The 18,745-nt window shown below is 42.9% G+C and overlaps 1 protein-coding gene across 1 annotated transcript in view; it reads left to right on the top strand.

Moving 5' to 3' along the window:
* The window catches only part of LOC121290488 (guanylate cyclase soluble subunit beta-2-like), a 69,143-nt gene that overhangs the window by 11,627 nt on the left and 38,771 nt on the right, over positions 1–18,745 (top strand). Inside the window, exons 4-7 of the mRNA XM_041210925.1 lie at positions 5,392–5,486; positions 11,366–11,526; positions 14,854–14,953; positions 17,937–18,133. Of these exons, the coding sequence (XP_041066859.1) occupies positions 5,392–5,486; positions 11,366–11,526; positions 14,854–14,953; positions 17,937–18,133 (553 nt within the window). The remainder of the gene's footprint in view (positions 1–5,391; positions 5,487–11,365; positions 11,527–14,853; positions 14,954–17,936; positions 18,134–18,745) is intronic.

Below are 18,745 nucleotides of genomic sequence, written 5' to 3'. Positions count from 1 at the left end.
CTTTCCTATCTTTTCTGAACAACTTGTACCCGGGCATATTTAACACCCAGTTCTGCCCTTCCTTGAGCCAGGTCTCTGTTATCACTACAACATCATATTTCCACACGGCAATCTGCACCTGTAACTCTCCAATCTTATTTACTCTACTCCGTGCATTCACATACATGCATAGTAACCCTGATTTAGATTTTGTTACTTTCTCCCTCACCCCGACTTCCCCTATTAAGTTACTATTCTCTACATTAGTGCTACTTGTCTCCCCCGATACTTTGTGCACACTGGAATTCCTCTCTACTCTTTTCTTTTGGTTCCCACACCCCTGCTAAGTTAGTTTAAAACCTTCCCCACAGCACTAACAAAACACCTCGCAAGGAACTCAGTCTCAGCTTGTACAGGTGCCATCTCCCCCAGAGACACTCCCCCGAGTGTCCCAGGAACCTAAATCCCCCCCCATCCTGGACCATCTTTCCAGCCACACATTCATCTGCCTTATCCTCCTATTTCTATACTCACTGGCACGTGGTACTGGGAGTATTCCAGAGATTACTACATTTGAGGCCCTACATGCTAATTTTCCACCTAGCTCCCTAATTCGGATTGCAGGACCACAACCCTCTTCCTCCCTAAGTCATTGGTATCAATGTGGATCACGACCTTTAGCTGATCACCCTCCCCCAGAAGAATGTCCTGCAGCCACTCTGACATCCTTGAACCTGGCACTAGAGAGACACCAAATCATCCCGGAATCACATCTACGGCCACAGAAACGTCTGCCTGTTCCCCTAACCAATGAACTCACTATTGCACTTTCTTTATTCTTCCTCCAATCTTGTACAGCCAACCCGCTTATGGTGCCACAAACTTGGCTTTGACTGCACTCCTTTGAAGAACCAACACCCTCACCAGCTGCCAAAATGGAAAACCGCTTTGAGAGCGGGACTCCAGGGGACTCCAGCACTACCTGCCTACTTCCCCTGGACTGCCTGGTAGTCACCCATTCCCTCTCTGTCTCCAGGCCCTTAAGCTGCAGTGTGACCACCTCTCTGAATGTGCTGTCTACATAGCTCTCAGCCTCCCAGATGTGCCACAGTGACTCCAGCTGCAACTCGAGCTCTGAAACCCAGAAGTCAAGTTTCTATGGCTGGCAGCACTCCCTGCACAGGTGGTCATCTAGGACACCAGTAGCGTCTATGACTTCCCACATATTACAGGGCACGCATTCCACTCAACTAAGCTGCCCTACCATATCTTCATTACTTCCATAACATTAACTTTATTCTACTTTGGATTATTTATATTACTTTACTATATTGGCCCTAAATTTGCCTTATTCCTGGTGCTTCTCAATTAAATCAAGTATATAGTTACTTGTTTAAAAATATTACACTTTTTTCTAATTTACAGCACCTTCAAACCCACAACCATTACCACCTAGAAGGCCATGGGCAGCAGATAGATGGGAACACCACCACCTGGAAATTCTCTTCCAAGCCACTCACAATCCTGACTTGGAAATACATCACCATTCCTTCACTGTCACCAGGTTAAAATCCTGGAACTCCCTTCCTAACGGCACTGTGGGTGCACCTACACTACGTGGACTGCAGCGGTTCAAGAAGGCAGCTCACCAACACCTTCTCAAGGGCAATTAGGGATGGGCAATAAACGCTGGCCTAGCCAGCGACACCCACATCCCACAAAAAAATAAGCAACCAGAGAAAACAGATATAGAGCCAATGAGAATCAACCTTCAAGAACAACTTGCATTTATATAGCACCTTTTAATGTTGAAGAACATTCAGCTTTCACTGGAGTGTAATCAGGCTAAATTAGATGCTAAGCCAAAGAAGGGGGTTTAAGACAGGTGACTAAAAGCTCAGTTAAAGAGCTAGTTTTTTGTGTCCTAAAGGGAGAGAGGTAATGAGGCAGAGAAGTTTAGGGAGGGAATTCCACACTTGGAGCATCGGCAGCTGAAAGTACAGCCACCAGTTGTGGGGAACAGTAAGCGGAAATGCTCATGAGGAAAGAATTGGAGGAACATAGATTTCTTAGAGGTTTTTAGGGCTCAAGCAGGCTACAGAGATAGGGGAGGGACTTGAGCACAAGGATGAGAATCTTAAATTTTGAGGCATTTGGCAACTGGGAGCCAATGTGTGTCAGCAAGTGCAAGGGTGATGGGTGAACAGGACTTAACACGAGTTAGGTTACAGGCAGCAGAGATTTGAGTGAGCTGAAGCGTATGGACAATTTGAGAATGAGACAGGTCAGGAGACCACTGGAATTGTCGAGTCTTGGGCCAGTGACAAAGGCACGGATGAGGGTTACATCAGCAGATGGTGACCTGTATTTGTAACAACACCCTGTGCTGCTAACTAACAGGAACGATACAACTGATGGGCTTGTCATGTTCCCCCTCGCCCATTTACATTCAGTGCTTGTTATTAATGTCACCTTTTCCAAATAGTGAATCTACCTGCAGAAACTATTAGTGTTTGCGTTATATCTTTCCCGGACCACAGGTTTTGTTTCACTCGTTCTTGGGATTGCTGGCAAGGTGGGTAGTTATTGCCCATTCCTAGCTGATTTGAGAAGATGTTGGTGGGCTGCCTTCTTGACCCGCTGAAAGTGACCGTTTGTAGTGGTTTCATGCAACAGTGTGACTTGTGGAAAGCAGTTAAGAGTCAACCATGTTGGTGTGGGACTGGAGTCACATATAAAATGGACTGTGTAAGGACAATAGGTTTCCTTCCCTAAAGGACATCTGGGAACCAGTTAGATTTTATTGACAAACCGACAGCTTCACCGTCACTTTTACTGGTACCAGCCTTTTATTTCCAGTTCAAATTCTCAAACATCTACAATGGGATTTGAACTCGCTTCATTGGAATTATTAGCCCAGGCCTCTGGATTACTGTTGCGAGCAGTACCATGCTTGGAGTCATATATTTGGTACATTTATTGTTCCTGGTGTGCATTCCCAATTTTCTTCTTTTTAAATTTTTCATGCCATGTAATATATTGGTTGCTAAGGATGACTTCTGCTAAGGGATAGTTTGTTCCTTTGACATTCAGGATAGAAACAGCGTGACTGAGTCAGAAATTGTAATGCAGAGGTGAATAAAGACATTGACTGGTTTGTAGAGGAACTAATGATTTAACGGAGTGGGATCGCACTGTGGAATATTGACATGCTTCAATGTACACATATAAAATCCCATTGCCTGCTACTAACGTTAGAAGCAGTTCAGAGAAGGTTTACAAGACTAATACCAGGACTGGGCAGGTTGCCCTATGAGGAAAAGGTTGGACAGGTTAGGCTTGGATCCACTGGAATTTAGAAGAGTAAGAGGCAACTTAATTGAAACCTTTAAGATCCTGAGGGGTCTTGACAGGGTGGACGTGGAATGAAATATAAAAGTAGGGAAGTTTTGGTACGGTTGTACCAAACCAGTTGGTGAGACCCCATCTGGAGACTGGGTACAGCTTTGACTTCTTTACTTAAAAGAGGATATAATTGCATTAGAAGCAGTTCAGAGAAGGTTCACTTGACTGATCCCTGGGTTGAAAGGGTTATCTTATGAGGAAAAGTTGGACAGATTGGGCCTGTATCCATTGGAGTTTAGAAGAATGAGAGGTGACCTTATTGAAACATATAAGATCCTGAGGGGACTTGACAGGATGGATGATGAAAGGATGTTTCCCCTTATGGGAGAAACTAGAACGAGAGGACACAGCTTAAAAATAAGAGGTCTCCCATTTAAGATGGAGATGAAGAGAATTTTTTTCTGAGTCATTAGTCTGTGGAATTCTCTTCTCCAGAGAGCAGTGGAGGCAGGACCATTGAATATTTTTAAGGCTGACTTAGATTCTTGATTGATGAGGGAGTCAGTGGGTCTCTGGGTAAACAGGAGGTAGAGCTGAGGCCACAATCAGATCAGCCATCACCTTATCAAATGTTGGAGCAGGCTCAAGGGGCTGAATGGCCTACTCCTGCTCTGAATTCAAATGTTCATATGTGGAAAGAGCCATTCAGCCTGAATGAATCTCTATCGGGGAAAGCGTGCAGTGTGACACGGTGATAGAATAGAGATTCATTTTAATACATGTCACAATATTGAGAACTCATGTCATGTTCTGTATTTTGGAATGAGTACAGACCCCCTTCCATGACCAAATCACCACCACCTGTGGGATTTGCACAGATGCAATTCTGCTGCTTAGTATCAGAAATGTTGCAACAAATTCATACTGTTTATAAATATATTCATTTGCTAATTGACCAGAGGCCTTCGCTGTTGGTGTGATATAGTGGCCATTATCAATTCCAGTTACAAGCGGAAAGACACAGATATATGAGCAGTACGGACACTGCCAAGAATACTAAGCTGTAGGTTGTTACAAACTGAAATCGCGTCCTGTTTAACTTACATTTGTAAGGCACCGTTCACAACCTCAGGATGTTCCAAAGTGCTTTACAACCAATCTGAATTGTAGCCACTGTTGTAATGTGGGAAATGCAGTGGCCAATTTGTGCACAGCAAATCTCACAAACAGCAAGGAGGTTAATGACTAGGTATTCATTTTAATGTCTTAGTTCTGATGAAGGATCATCCAGACTCGAAATGTCAACTGTGTCCTTCTCCACAGATGCTGTCAGACCTGCTGAGTTTTTCCAGGTATTTTTTGTTTTTATTCATTTTAATGATGCTGGTTGAGGGCTAAATATTGGGCAGGACCCTGGGGAGAACTCCCCTACTCTTCTTTCAACAGTACTGTAGGAACTTTTATGGCCACCTGAAAGGGCAGGTGGAGTCTTGGTTTAATGTCTCATACGAAAGACGGCTTGACCAACAGTGCAGCATTCCCCTGGTACTGCACTGACATGTCAGCCTAGGTTATGTACTCAAGTCTCCAGAATGGCAGTTGAACCCACAATCTCTGACTTAGACATGAGAGTGTTACCATTGAAGTAAAACTGGCCTTAAAGTTTCTACCTCATGATCGATCAGAACAATGGATCCTGCCCACCAATAGTTGATGAAATTTGCATCATTGTCACTGCTGCTTCCATCTGTTTGCAGGAACTGTACCAGGACAGAAACTTAGCAGGAAACAAACACATTCTTTGTTAATTGGTCCAAATTATGTGCAATGCTGAACTGCAACTAGAAAAAGGTTCCTATTTTGGGTGTAAACGATTCATCAGATTGGCATCAACTGGGCTCCTTTAGTTACTAACTAACCTGCTGTGTATTTCCATTATTTCCTTGCTTTATTTCTGATTCCAGAGTCCACAGTTTTATTTTTATTTCCACTGACCTGCTGAATTTTTTTTGTCTTTCTGGTTTGCTTTCCTTTCTCACAACCTAAAGTTAGCCTTTCTCTTCTCAGAGCACAAGCTGAAGTTCAGGACACGTTCATGACTTACCAGGTGTATGATGATGCTATCACACTGAGACTTGTCCAGGCAGCTTCTAAAATGCTCAGTAAGTACTGTTTGCTTCGGCTTTACTTTCAAAGTACAATTTTCCTGCCTGAATCGACATGTTCAATCGCGCAATGCAATGCAATATGTCAGGTATAGATAAAGCTATTTAAAAAGTAAAACTGGACAGAAATGGAATTAAAGAACTGAAAGTTCCAAAGGGAAAAGAAAATTTTTGATGTCAGATGACTTTAGTTAATTCCAATCAGTGCTCTGGGTGCATTTCCTCTGTCACTCATCCAAACAAATAAATGATACATGTAAAATATTACTATGACAACAGTAAGAACACTTTGTGCTGTTAACTGGAAATGAACAGTTTGAGAAAGGGAATATTAGTTTAACGGCACTGTCCTAAAGAGTGTGCAGGGACAAAGCATTCATCGGCATAGATTTTTGAAGGCGATAGGACATATTGAGAGAGTGCTTAGTGAAGATTATGGTGCCATGCCCAGTACTGGTATGTCACATTCTGAACTTCAAACTAATTTCATATTTTTTAAAAACTGGACAAAAAGACAGGAAAAGATGGCTGTCCAAGGGACACCTGATTCCTTTTGTGGATTAGACCAACTCCCCTGTCTCAAGCGGGAATCAAAGGACATTCCAGACTGCTGAGTCAATGCCCTTCCCTGAAATCAGTCAAAGAGGTGTTATCTGATTTGAGTGGGTCATTCTAAAACAAAGACACTGACTGTTTCAAACCATCAGGGGTATTAACCCACAACACGCAACATTGAAACCAACACCCCACACCCCCCCCGTGCCCCCCCCCCCCCCCCCCCCCCCCCATACACACACACACACACCTTATTTGAAGAAAGACTTTGAACTTGGGAAAAGCCACATGGAGGCAGCCATGTTGTCTTTGCCTGTTTAAAAGATTGGCTAGGAGCTGTTTGCAGCTAGTTCCACATAAAGCCATTGAACCATCGGTTCAGCCAGTCTGTAAACAAGACTTGAAACCAGCTGTGACTCATCAGGCAGCCGGAGTATGTAAAATAAAGACCAAATACTGCAGATGCTGGAGATCTGAAGCAAAAACAGGAAATGCTGGAAAAGCTCAGCAAGCCCAGTAGCATCCGTGGAGAGAGAAACAGTTGACATTTCGAGTACAATATGACACTTTGGATTTGTCTTCCAAAGAAGAGTCATTGTGGATTTGAAACATCAACTCTTTTTCTCTCTCTATAGACGCTGCCAGACCTGCTGAGCTTTTCCAGCATTTCTGTTTTTAGACAGAGTATGTAACCTGTTCCAGTTAATGTTCGCCTGAGAACCAACCTCCTCAAAATTCAACTACAAGCAACCTCACAATCTTCTGTGAACCCTTTGCTTTGCAAGAATCTCCCTTCAACTTTAAAACATCAAAACCATCCAAGAAACTACAGGCCTGCCACGTGGGAGACTGGAGATCATAAACCAGAGACTGAGACCACAGTAATCTGTAAAAGTTCATGACTTTTATTTGTGTCTAATTTTTGTGTGTGTGTCTGTGTAAGAACGAGTGTGTCTGATATGTTTAATTTGGGGTAAGTATGCAAGAATAAATAAACTTCTTTATTTTTATACTTACAAAAGCTTGCTGCTGAATTACTTAATCAGGATACACACTCAAACAAGGTAAGAAAAGGCACACCTTTTCCCATATAAACATACTGATCATGGGCACTAAGAGAGGACATACGTTCTGTCCATGACAATGGGATCTTGGACTTCGTTAAAAGGGGGATTGAGTACAAAAGAAGAGAAGTTATGCTGTAGATTTATAAAGCACTGGTTAGGTCCAGAATGTTGAATCCAGTTCTAGTCACCACAGCTTTGGAACCCAATTGAACAGGCACTTTCCAGTATTCCTACACAGAGTGCAGAAGAGAAATGGAACATATTCCGAGACACCATCCACAATACTGCACTCTGTTGAAGTAGAGGGTTGGCACTAGGATGAGATGACTGTGTAGCAGCATTGTGCTAAGAAACACAACCATTTTCACTTGAGTTGCCTTCAGAAGCTTCTGATGATCAGATGTCAGGACAAAATACCAGACTCACCCGAGCTGGCATGCCAAACATCCACATCATATTAGAACATAAGAACTAGGAGCAGGAGTAGGCAATTCAACCCCTTGACGCTGCCCCGCCATTCAATACGATCATGGCTGATCGCATTTCAGCCTCAACTCCAGTTTCCTGCCCTCTCCCCATAACCTTTCAACCCATCATTAATTAAAAATCTGTATCTCAAATTTATTAAGCGTCCCGGCATCCACTGCACTCTGAGGTAGTGAATTCCACAGATTCACGACACTTTTAAGAAAAGTAATTCCTCCTCATCTCTGATTTAAATCTACCACCCCTTAGCCTAAAACTATGGCCTCTCATTCTAGAATGTCCCAGAAGAGGAAACATCTGCTCCACGTCTACTTTGTCTACCCCCTTTAGCATCTTATATACCTCAATCAGATCTCCTCTCATCCTTCTAAACTCTAGCGAGTATAGGCCTAAACAGCTTAATCTCTCCTCATAAGACAAGCCTCGCATCTCTGGAATCAAATTAGTGAACCTCCTCTGAACTGTCTCAATGCAACTACATCCTTCCTCAAGTAAAGAGACCAAAACTGTGCACAGTACTCCAGGTGCAGTCTCACCAATGCCTTGTACAGTTGCAACAACACTTCCCTATTTTTATACTCTATTTTTTTTGCCAAAATTCCATTTGCCTTCCTTATTACCTGCTGTACCTGCATACTAGCTTTCAGCGATTCATGCACAAGGACACCCAGATCCCTCTGCACTGAAGCATTCTGAAGTTTCTCTCCATTAAATAATGTCACCTTTTTATTCAACCAATCAAAATGAATAACCTCACACTTATCCACGTTAAACTCCGTCTGCCAAATTTTGGCCCATTCACCTAACCTGTCCATATCCATTTGTAAATTTCTTATTTCTTTATTACAACTTACTTTCCCACCTATTTTGGTGTCATCTGCAAATTTAGCTATACTACTTCCTATCTCTAAATCTAAGTCATTAATATAGATTGTGAATAGTTGAGACCCAAGGACTGAACCCTGTGGCACCCACTAGTTACAGCTTGCCATCCAGAAAAAGACCCACTTATCCCGACTCTCTGCTTTCTGTTGGTTAGCCAATCCTCTATTCAAGCTAATATATTACCCCTAACTCCGTGTGATTTTATCTTGTGTATTAATCTTTTGTGCGGCACCTTATCAAAGGCCTTCTGGAAGTCCAGATATACTACATCTACAGGATCCCCATTATCCACTTTGCTTGTCACATCTTCAAAGTGCTCCAGAAAATTAGTCAAACACGATTTACTCTTCATAAAACCATGCTGACTCTGATGGATTGCATTTTGACTTTCCAAATGCCCCATTACTATTTCCTTAATAATGGATTCCAACAATTTCCCAACAACAGATGTTAAACTAACTGGTCTATAGTTTCTGCCTCCCCCCTTTTTGAATAAGGGTGTTATATTACCATTTTTCCAATCCACTGGAACCTTTCCAGAATCCAGGGAATTTTGGAATATTATAGCCAATGCATCCACTATCTCCACTGCCACTTCCTTTAAGACCCTGGGATGTAGGCCATCAGGTCCTGGGGACTTGTCACCCTTTAATCTCAATAGTTTGCTCAGTACTTTTTCTCTAGTGATGGTGATTGTTCTAAGTTCCTCCTCTATACCCTCTGCACTACCTGTTACTATTGGGGTGGTACTAGTGTCCTCCACTGTGAAAACTGAGACAAAATATTGATTAATTGTCTCTGCCATTTCTGCGTTCCCCACTATTAGCTCCCCAGTCTCATCCGCCAAGGGACCAACATTCACTTTAGCTACTCTCTTTCCTTTTATATACTTGTAGAAGCATTTGCTATCAGTTTTTACATTTTGCTCTAGTTTTCTTTCATAATTTACCTTTGCATTTTTTACTTTTTTTAGTAACCCTTTGTTGATGTTTAAAAGTTTCCCAATCTTCCAGCCTGCCACTGACCTTTGCAATTTGGTATGCCTTAGTTTTTGCCTTTATGTTATCTTTAACTTCCTTGCTTTGCCATGGATGCTTTTTCCCCCTCTTACCATCTTTCTTCCTCTTTGGAATATATTTTACTTGCGAGGAATTGAATATCTCCTTAAATATCTGTCACTGTTCATCAACCGTCCTACCTTGTAGTCTTCCTGCCCAGTCCACTAGGGCCAAATCTGTCCTCATGCTTATGTAGTTACCTTTGTTTAACTCCAGAACATTAGTGTGAGACTTGAGTTTCTCACTCTCAAAGTGAACTTGAAATTCTAGCATGCTATGATCACTCTTCCCTGGTGCATTCTTTACTATGAGATCATTAATTAATCCCACCTCATTACACAAAACCAAATCCAAAATAACCTGCTCCCTAGTTGGTTCCACAACATATTACTCCAAGAAACAACCTCTAATACACTCTATGAACTCTCCATTGAGGCTACCCTTGCCAATTTGATTAGTGCAGTTTATATGTATATTAAGATCACCATCGCCTTTCTTACATGCTCCCAGTATTTCCTGGTTTATACTGTGCCCTTCTGCTGAACTACTGTTTGGGGACCTATAGATTACTCCCACTAGGGACTTCTTTCCCTTGCTTTTTCTTATTTCTACCCAGACTGACTCTACGTCTTGCTCTCCAGTGCCTATATCATTCCTTCTATAGTACTGATCTCTTCCTTGACTAACAAAGCCATACCATCTCCTCTTCCTTCCTGCCTATCCTTCCGAAACACTGAGTACCCTTGGATATTCAACATATTGAACCAGTCACAACCGAGTTGGCTGGTCATGTAGCCAGAATGCCAGACACTTGTTTACCAAAGCAAATCTCCTATGGAGAGCTCAAGTCTGGACTGGGCTTTCGTGATGGTCAAAGGGATTGCTGCAAGGACACTCTGAAATGCTGCAAGGAAACTCTGAAGGCTTTGCTTAGGGGTTTTGATATCGACTTCCAGTCCTGGAAGAAGCTCGCCCAGGATCGCTGCACCTGGCGCAACCAAGTAACAAAATGGTGTGGCTTCCTTCAAAAGCAAACACGTATCAGAGACAGAGAGAAAACGCAAGGAAGAGGAAATCCTGAGCCAGCAACTCAATCGTCCACAGGATCCTGTGCTATTTGCAGCAGAACCTTCCGGACACAGATCAGCTTTAGCAGGTACCTACGTACCCACCAGAACCCTACCAAACAGCCTAGATCGTGAACACCGGTCATCTTCATCTCAGAGGCATACATGTGGGTTATCTATCAACTAACATACATGTAGATTACCCACCAATTTACATACATGTTGGTTACCTATTAATTTACATACAAGTAGATCACCTACTAATTTACATACACATGCTATCTATTCAGTTATGAACATGCATTTGCCAATTAATTTACACACACATGTTTTTACTCATCTGCATCTGTGAATTGTACACTAATTTCATGCCTGCCTATTTCCTACTAATTTATATCCATGCGAATGTCTACTAATTCCCAGACATTAATTTGGCTTCCCACTGATTTTAGCCTCCATGGTAAGTACTTGCAGTATTCAGCTATAATTAGGAGAGTAGGATGCCATGTAACCAATTTGAACTCCTTGGACGATTGGAAGATCACTGGTAAAGAATGGCTGTTCCAACAACTGTCCTACTAATTAATCACACTCCAATTCTTAGTGAGATTTGGCTGTATTTGTTGGGATGTGCTAAAATGCAAATTCCTCAAAGATTTTCTCAAAATTGGAGCTGTTAAGTGCTCATTTGTGCGGCTTGTCAAGTAGCTGGGTGTGAGTCAATGTGATTAACTGAATCTTCTTTCGTTGCCACACAGATGTCTCTGCTGAGGCTGTCCTGAAACTCTTTGGAGGATACTTTTTCACTTTCTGCAAGGTGTCTGGGTATGACAGGATGCTGCGAACGTTGGGAGGATCGCTAATGGAATTTATCGAAAACTTGGATGCGCTTCACAGTTACCTTGCTCTGTCATACCAGGTAACTGAGCTCTCCTGAAAAATACACAGTGCTTTATAAAACCTGAGGTTAGGCTATGGTAACTGTAGTGATACAGTTCTATCAGCAATTAATTGTAGTGGCTCAACTTTTACTAGAATTGGATAATTTTTAGATTTGAAGTAAACGTACAAGTTAAGGGACTGTAAGGCCTGCACTTTTATGGTGCCTTTCACAACCTCAAGATGTCTCAAAATGTTTTACAGCCAATGATGTGCTTTTGAAGTTAGTCACTGTTGTAATGAAAATACAATTGTCCACTTGCACACTCCCACAAACAACTATATGATGCATAGCCAGGTGGCTTGTTTTAACAATGTTGGCTGTGGGTTAAATATTGACCAGAACATCATCTTCGAAATATGGAGAGGGATTCATTTACATCCATCAGAGAAGGCAGATAGGACCTCGGTTTCACAACTCACCCAAAAGATAGCACCTCTGACAGTGCAGCACTCCCCCACTAACTGAACTGGAATGTTGTCAGGATGGTGGGCACAAGGCTCTAAGTGGGGTTTGAACTCATGTCCTGCTGATTCAGAGGTGAGAGTGCTACCGCTGAGGCACAGGTGATAAGTAGAACTAGACAGCAGAGCTTAATTAACAATAAAAACAGGAAATGCGGAACATTCTCAGCAGATCAGACAGGACATGTGGAGTCAAACAGAGACCCCAATCTTGACAGCTGCGGCTTTTGTGGAGGGTGGGGAATTTGGTCAGGAAATGCAGAGGTTCAGGTTTCCCTACAGACAGTGTCATTTTAATGTCACAATGTGCGTCTTATTTTCCAGCTGGTTCCCGGCCTGGGGATTTCCAGATGGAAAATGCTCCTGAGGAGACTGCAAGCCCAGGAACAGGTAGAGGGCCTGCAGCTGAGTGAGTCTGAAGGGGAGATGTAGGGGAGTAGTCTGTATCCAGGTGGTCAATGCTCACTATCCCAGGGGCAGGGGGAGCCGATGCTTGTGGGTGTGGAGTGGAGGCAGAGGATCTTACCTGGGGTGAGCGGGTGGGGGAGATGTGGTCACTGATCCTGGTGGGAAGATGGAAGGGGGTTGATCCCAGGGTTGGGATTGTTACTGATCCTGGTGATCTTCTGTGATCATGGTGGGGAAGATGGATCATGGACAGTGAAGCAGGTAAACGTATGGACGCTGGGCTGAAGCACCATTGATCTTCCTGGCCCATAAGCCTTACCTTTTCCATGAACTGATAATTCATCACTTGACCCACTCATTCCCCAGAACCCAATCCAGCAATGCCTCCTTCTTGTTGGACCATAAGGTAGGTTGTTTCTGGTCTACAGCTGCTTTTCAGCATTTAGAAGGCTCTTTCTTTCTCTACCAGCTGTACTCAGGGCTTACATGCAGCAACTTGGGTACTTTCAGCTTCAACCCCAAAGACCTTCTGAAAAAATTCCATCGACAACTTCCCAGAATTCCAACCAAGGCTCCTTCTTGAATAACTCATCTCTGTGGCAACAGAAGTTAGTTGAGTTGGCCGATAGATTTTTCAGATTGATTAACCTTTATTGCTAAAAAGACAGACATGTTTCTGAAGCTTTTCATCTTGCACGCGTTAGGACAAATGCAAGAATGCCAAATTTCAAACGATCAAACAATTTATACTACAAGAGATGCTGATTGGTTGGCAACTCATCCCTGATTGGCCGAGGCATTTGCCATGGAGAAAGCAATGGAGAACTATAGGTTCCCAAGCTCCTGGGTAATTCAAAAAAGATCAAGGGTTGAGCATATTCCTTTTGTTTGCAGAGAACAGTTTCCTGTGTATGAATGTATTTTGCTTCCAGTGAGTGTAAATGAGCTGTGCTACAAACTCAACTTATTATTGTGTACAGTTCTGGGTGCCACATTATAGGAAGGATGTGAACATATTGGAGAGAGTGCAGAAGAGGATTACAAGAATGGTTCCAGGGATGAGAAACTACAGTTATGAGGATGGATTGGAGAGGTTGGGACTGTTCTCCTTGGAGAAAAGAAGGCTGAGAGGAGATTTGATAGAGATGTTCAAAATCATGAGTGGGCAGGACAGACTATGTAGGGAGAAGCTGTTCCCACTTGTAAAAGGATCAAGAACGAGAGGGCAGAGATTTAAAGTGATTTGCAAAAGAAGCAAATGTGACATGAGAAAAAACTTTTTAACACAGCGAGTGGTTCGGGTCTGGAATGCACTGCCTGGAAGTGTGGTGGAGGCAGGTTCAATCAAGGTATTCAAGAGGACATTAGATGATAATTTGAATAGAAACCATGTGCATGGGTACAGGGAAAAGGCAGGGCAAAGGCACTAGGTCATAATGCTCAATTGGAGAGCTGATGCATTCATGATGGGCCGAATAGCTTCCTTCTATGCCATTAAGATTTTGTGATTATCTTAAATTGGTTGTGAGTGTAGCTATTAATGCACTCAAGATTGTTCAACAAGTGCTGCCCAATGGTGGAATCATATCTAACAGTAGGCATTTTGGGTTTTGCAAGAGCAGGCTGGTTGAGTAACGTCTGCACTCTGCCAGTATTGAACAACCAAACAGCTCACCACCACGTTATCAAGGGCAATTAGAGATGGGCAATGAATGCTGGCCTTTCCAGTGACACCCATATCCCATAAAATAATAAAGAAACGTAATCACCATTATAACAGTGTCTGGGTCAGTAAGAGCGGGGCTGTTTTCCCCCAGTTCCAGGAAGTGGAACCTGTTACCCTCCCCTCGCCACTGACCTCCACAGCCCTTTCTGTAAGAGTGCTTACTCGACAGCCTGTCAGTCAGACTGTCAATCAACTATCAGTCAGGTTGTCAATACGTCTATCAATCAGCCAGCCAATCATGTAGTGTGCTCTGACCAGGACATTGTATATCTGAAATATAATTTCTACACCCTTGCATCCCAGCCCTGTAGATATAAAGGCCAACATTCCATTAGCCTTGTAATTCTCCGACTTCATACAGACAATGGAATGCCTCATCTGGCGGTAATGCGGATAGAACCATAGAATCCTACAGCACAGAAGAAGGCCATTCATCCATTGTGCTTGAACTGGCTCTTTGAAAGAGCTATCAAATTAATCCTGCTCCTCAGCTCCTTCCTCAGGGCTCTACAAATTTTTCCCTTACAAGAATCTATCCAATTCCCCTTTGAAGGTCACTATTGAACCTGCTTCCAGACCCTTTAACCAGGGGCACAGGGTCAAAACTTTATAGTCCTTTATGTTTCAGCTCTGAAAGCAAATACCAAAAGATACTTGCCAAAATGAATATGTCAACCAATAAAAGGTTCTGTATTATTTGATTATTAGGAGATGAAAGCACCATCTTTTCGAGTGGAGAAGAGGGAAGATGGAGAGATGTGGCTTCATTACTATTCTGACAGAAGAGGGCTTTGTCATATAGTCCCAGGTACAAACTGCATTATTAGCTGGCAATTGTCTTTTAATTGATAAGAAAGTTTGTAAGCATTTTCTATTTGTTGGACAGTGAATCACCTCTAGCTAATATATACATCCAACCCTTTGAGACTGACCAATCGTTCAGTCAGATTTTGGCTGATCTGTACTTCGATAGGCAGGTGGCTCCCAGAGCAGCTGATTCTTGTAACTCACGCCTTTTCTTCACGTTACTTTTCCACTGTTCTTTTGTGGTGGTAAAGGCCTGGCTCCCAACTTCCTCGGAGCTGCTCTAGCTCCACAGAAAGTAGCTTAATGTAACTTTGGCGGAAGAGAGGCGGAGACCCCGTTTGTTTGTTATTCCAAATGGGTCTTCTCGATTGAGCGTACAAAATATGATTTTGTGCCAGCAATGTGAAACAGGGCCCATCAGTTGAGTCGTTCAGTGCACTTTCATATTCAAGCAACATGGGGTGAATGCTCTCCAGCTGTGCTAATACTGACACTTACTGGATATGTTTATGAAATCAACCAGTTATTGTGGGATGGATATTTGTCTGTATGCCTGGATGTTAGTCATCACCTGGATAGTGCACAGAGAGGAAACGTGTTCCTAACTGAACTCCGAGAGAAAGAAATATAGACAGAAAGATAAACAATTAGCTTCCCTGTAACAAAAACAAAAGATGGTGGAAAAACTCAGCAGGCCTGACAGCATCTGTGGAGAGAAAGACAGAGTTAACGTTTCGAGTCCATATGACTTCTTCAGAACTAAAGAGAAGTAGAAATGTGGTGAAGTATATATTGTTTCGAAGGGTCATGAGGACTCGAAACGTCAACTCTTTTCTTCTCCGCCGATGCTGCCAGACCTGCTGAGTTTTTCCAGGTAATTCTGTTTTTGTTTTGGATTTCCAGCATCCGCAGTTTTTTTGTTTTTATATATTGTTTAAGGTGGATGGGACAGGTGAAGCTGGATAGAAGGCCAGTGATAGGGGGAGGCAAAGGAGAGATTGCAAAAGACTGAAGGGATGTTGATGGTGGTGCTACTGGCTAAAGGAGGTGCTAATGGTGACATTGAGAGTAGAAAGCAGGATGAGTTAGTGACAGGTGGCCCTAGTGGGGGTGGGATGGAGGGACGGGATAGTGTGGGAGAATAGATCGAAATAGGCTAAAAGTTGGGGATAAAACAATGAGTGGAAATAAATTTTAAAAATATAATAATAGAAATGGGTGGGAAAAAATATATATATAAAAATTTAAAAATAAATATTTGAAAGAAGGAGATCAAAAAGGGTTGAGGATGGAGGAGAGAGTTCATGATCTAAAATTGTTGAACTCAATATTCAGTCCGGAAGGCTGTAAAGTGCCTAGTCGGAAGATGAGGTGCTGTTCCTCCAGTTTGCGTTCAGTTTCACTGAAACAATGCAGCAAGCCAAGGACAGACATGTGGGCTTGAGAGCAGGGTGGTGTGTTGAAATGGCAAGCGACAGTGAGGTCTGGGTCAAGCTTGCGGACAGACCGAAGGTGTTCTGCAAAGCGGTCACACAGTCTGCGTTTGGTCTCTCCAATGTAGAGGAGACCGCACTGGGAGCAACGAACGCAGTGGACTAAATTGACGGAAGTGCAAGTGAAATGCTGCTTCATTTGAAAGGAGTGTTTGGGCCCTTGGACGGTGAGGAGAGAGGAAATAAAGGGGCAGGTGTTGCACCTTCTGCGGTTGCATGGGGAAGGTGCCGTGGGAGGGGGTTGAGGTGTAGGGGTGATGGAGGAGTGGACCAGGGTGTCCCAGAGGGAATGATCCCTGCGGAATGCTGCTGGGGGTGGGGTGGTGAAGGGAAGATGTATTTGGTGGTGGCATCATGCTGGAGTTGGCAGAAATCGCGGAGGATGATCCTTTGAATTCAGAGGCTGGTGGGGTGATAAGTAAGGACAAGGGGGACCCTATCATGGTTCTGGGAGGGAGAGGAATGTGTGAGGGCGGATGCGCAGGAGATGGGCCGGACATAGTTGAGGGCCCTGTCGACCACCATGGGTGGAAAACCTCGGTTAAGGAAGAAGGAAGACAGGTCAGAGGAACTGGTTTGGAAAGTGGCATCATCAGAACAGATGCGACGGAGGCGAAGAAATTGAGAGAATGGGATGGAGGAACAGCACCTCATCTTCCGATTAGGCACTTTACAGCCTTCCAGATTTAACATTGAGTTCAACAACTTCAGATCATGAACTCTGTCCTCCATCCTCACCCCTTTTTGATCCACTTTTTTCAAATATTTAATTTTTAATTTTTATACATAAAAATATTTTTCCCACCTAGTTCTAAAACTATATTTAAAAAATGTATTTCCATTCATTGTTTTATCCCCACCTTTTAGCCTATTTTGATCTTTTCTCCCACACTGTCCCTTCCCCCCACCACCATTAGGGCCATTTGTCACTTGCTTATCCTGCTTTCTACTCTCAATGTCACCATTAGCACCTCCTTTATCCAGTATCACCACCATCAACACCCCTATGACCTTTTGTTTATGACATCTTTGACAATCTCTCCTTTGCCTCCCCCTATCACTGGCCTTCTATCCAGCTTCACCTGTCCACCCCCCTAACACAGCTGATATTTCACCAGATTTCTACTTCTCCAGTTCTGAAGAAGAGTCATACAGACTCAAAACGTTAACTCTGTATTTCTCTCTACAGATGCTGTCAGACCTCCTGAGTTTTTCCAGCTATTTTTGTTTTTGTTTCGGATTTCCAGCATCCACAGTATTTTGCTTTTAACTGAGTTTCCCTGTACTGTAGTGGAGTGTTAGCCTAGATTATGTACTCATGTTGGGAAGATCAGATGGGTTCTAAGTATGTTGTCCTCCCTGTTCAGTTCTCCTCTCCACACTCTTCCCAGATGATCCCTCATGCTGAAGGCAACAAAGTTGAACATCGACACATCCCCAGTGAGATCCAATGAAACCATATCACTCTTTCCTTAAATGTCTATACTCCAGGGATAATACAAGCTGTAGCCAAAGATTTCTTTGATACAGAGGTGGAGATGGAAATCCTTAACCAGTTGGAAGAGGAAGAATGCACAGAAAAGATGGAGCATGTGGTTTTTCTTGTTGTCCAGAAGAAGCTGTCACAGCAACAGAGGGAGAGGCCAGAGACAAGCATGCAGTCCAAAGGAAAAGAGCTGGATAAAGAGGTAGATTTTACACATTCTGCAGCAAGATTCCAAATCAGTGAAGTCAAATCTTCAAGGCTTGGAGGTTACCAACTGCCAAGGTCATTTCTCAAGACTTTCCAAATCCTCTACACTTTTAAATCATAGAATGATGCAGCAAAATGAGGGGCCATTCAGCCTTTCATGCCTGTACCACCTCTTTGGGAAAGCTACACAGTTAGACCCACTCCCTTTCTTTTCCCTTAGCCCTGAAAATGTTCCTTTTCAATTTCCTTTTGAAAGATACCATTAATCTGTTTTCACCAGCCTTTCAGATGATGCATTGCAGATCACCATAACTGCTCATTTGTACATTGAATAACTCTTCCTTTAAAATAGCAGAGAGGAATTTGCTATGAATCCATTAAAGCTTTGTACATTACGATCCCCGTAGAGACCGATAACCTTTAAAAAGAGCTTAATTTCCCAGTGACCGAAGGAAATAACCGAAAGACAAGATTTCACATTTTATGATGTTTACTGTAACAAAAAAATAAAACCAACATAGACTAAACATTATCCAATAGGCAACTAATACTCAACTAAAGAAAAGGAACTTTTGCATTAACCAAGCAATGCACTCAAAATATGTCA

Source organism: Carcharodon carcharias, chromosome 18, assembly GCF_017639515.1.
Source record: "Carcharodon carcharias isolate sCarCar2 chromosome 18, sCarCar2.pri, whole genome shotgun sequence".
NCBI lineage: Eukaryota > Metazoa > Chordata > Chondrichthyes > Lamniformes > Lamnidae > Carcharodon > Carcharodon carcharias.
The sequence above is the reverse complement of the archived record's forward strand: the minus strand, read 5'-3'. Positions and strand labels throughout refer to the sequence as shown.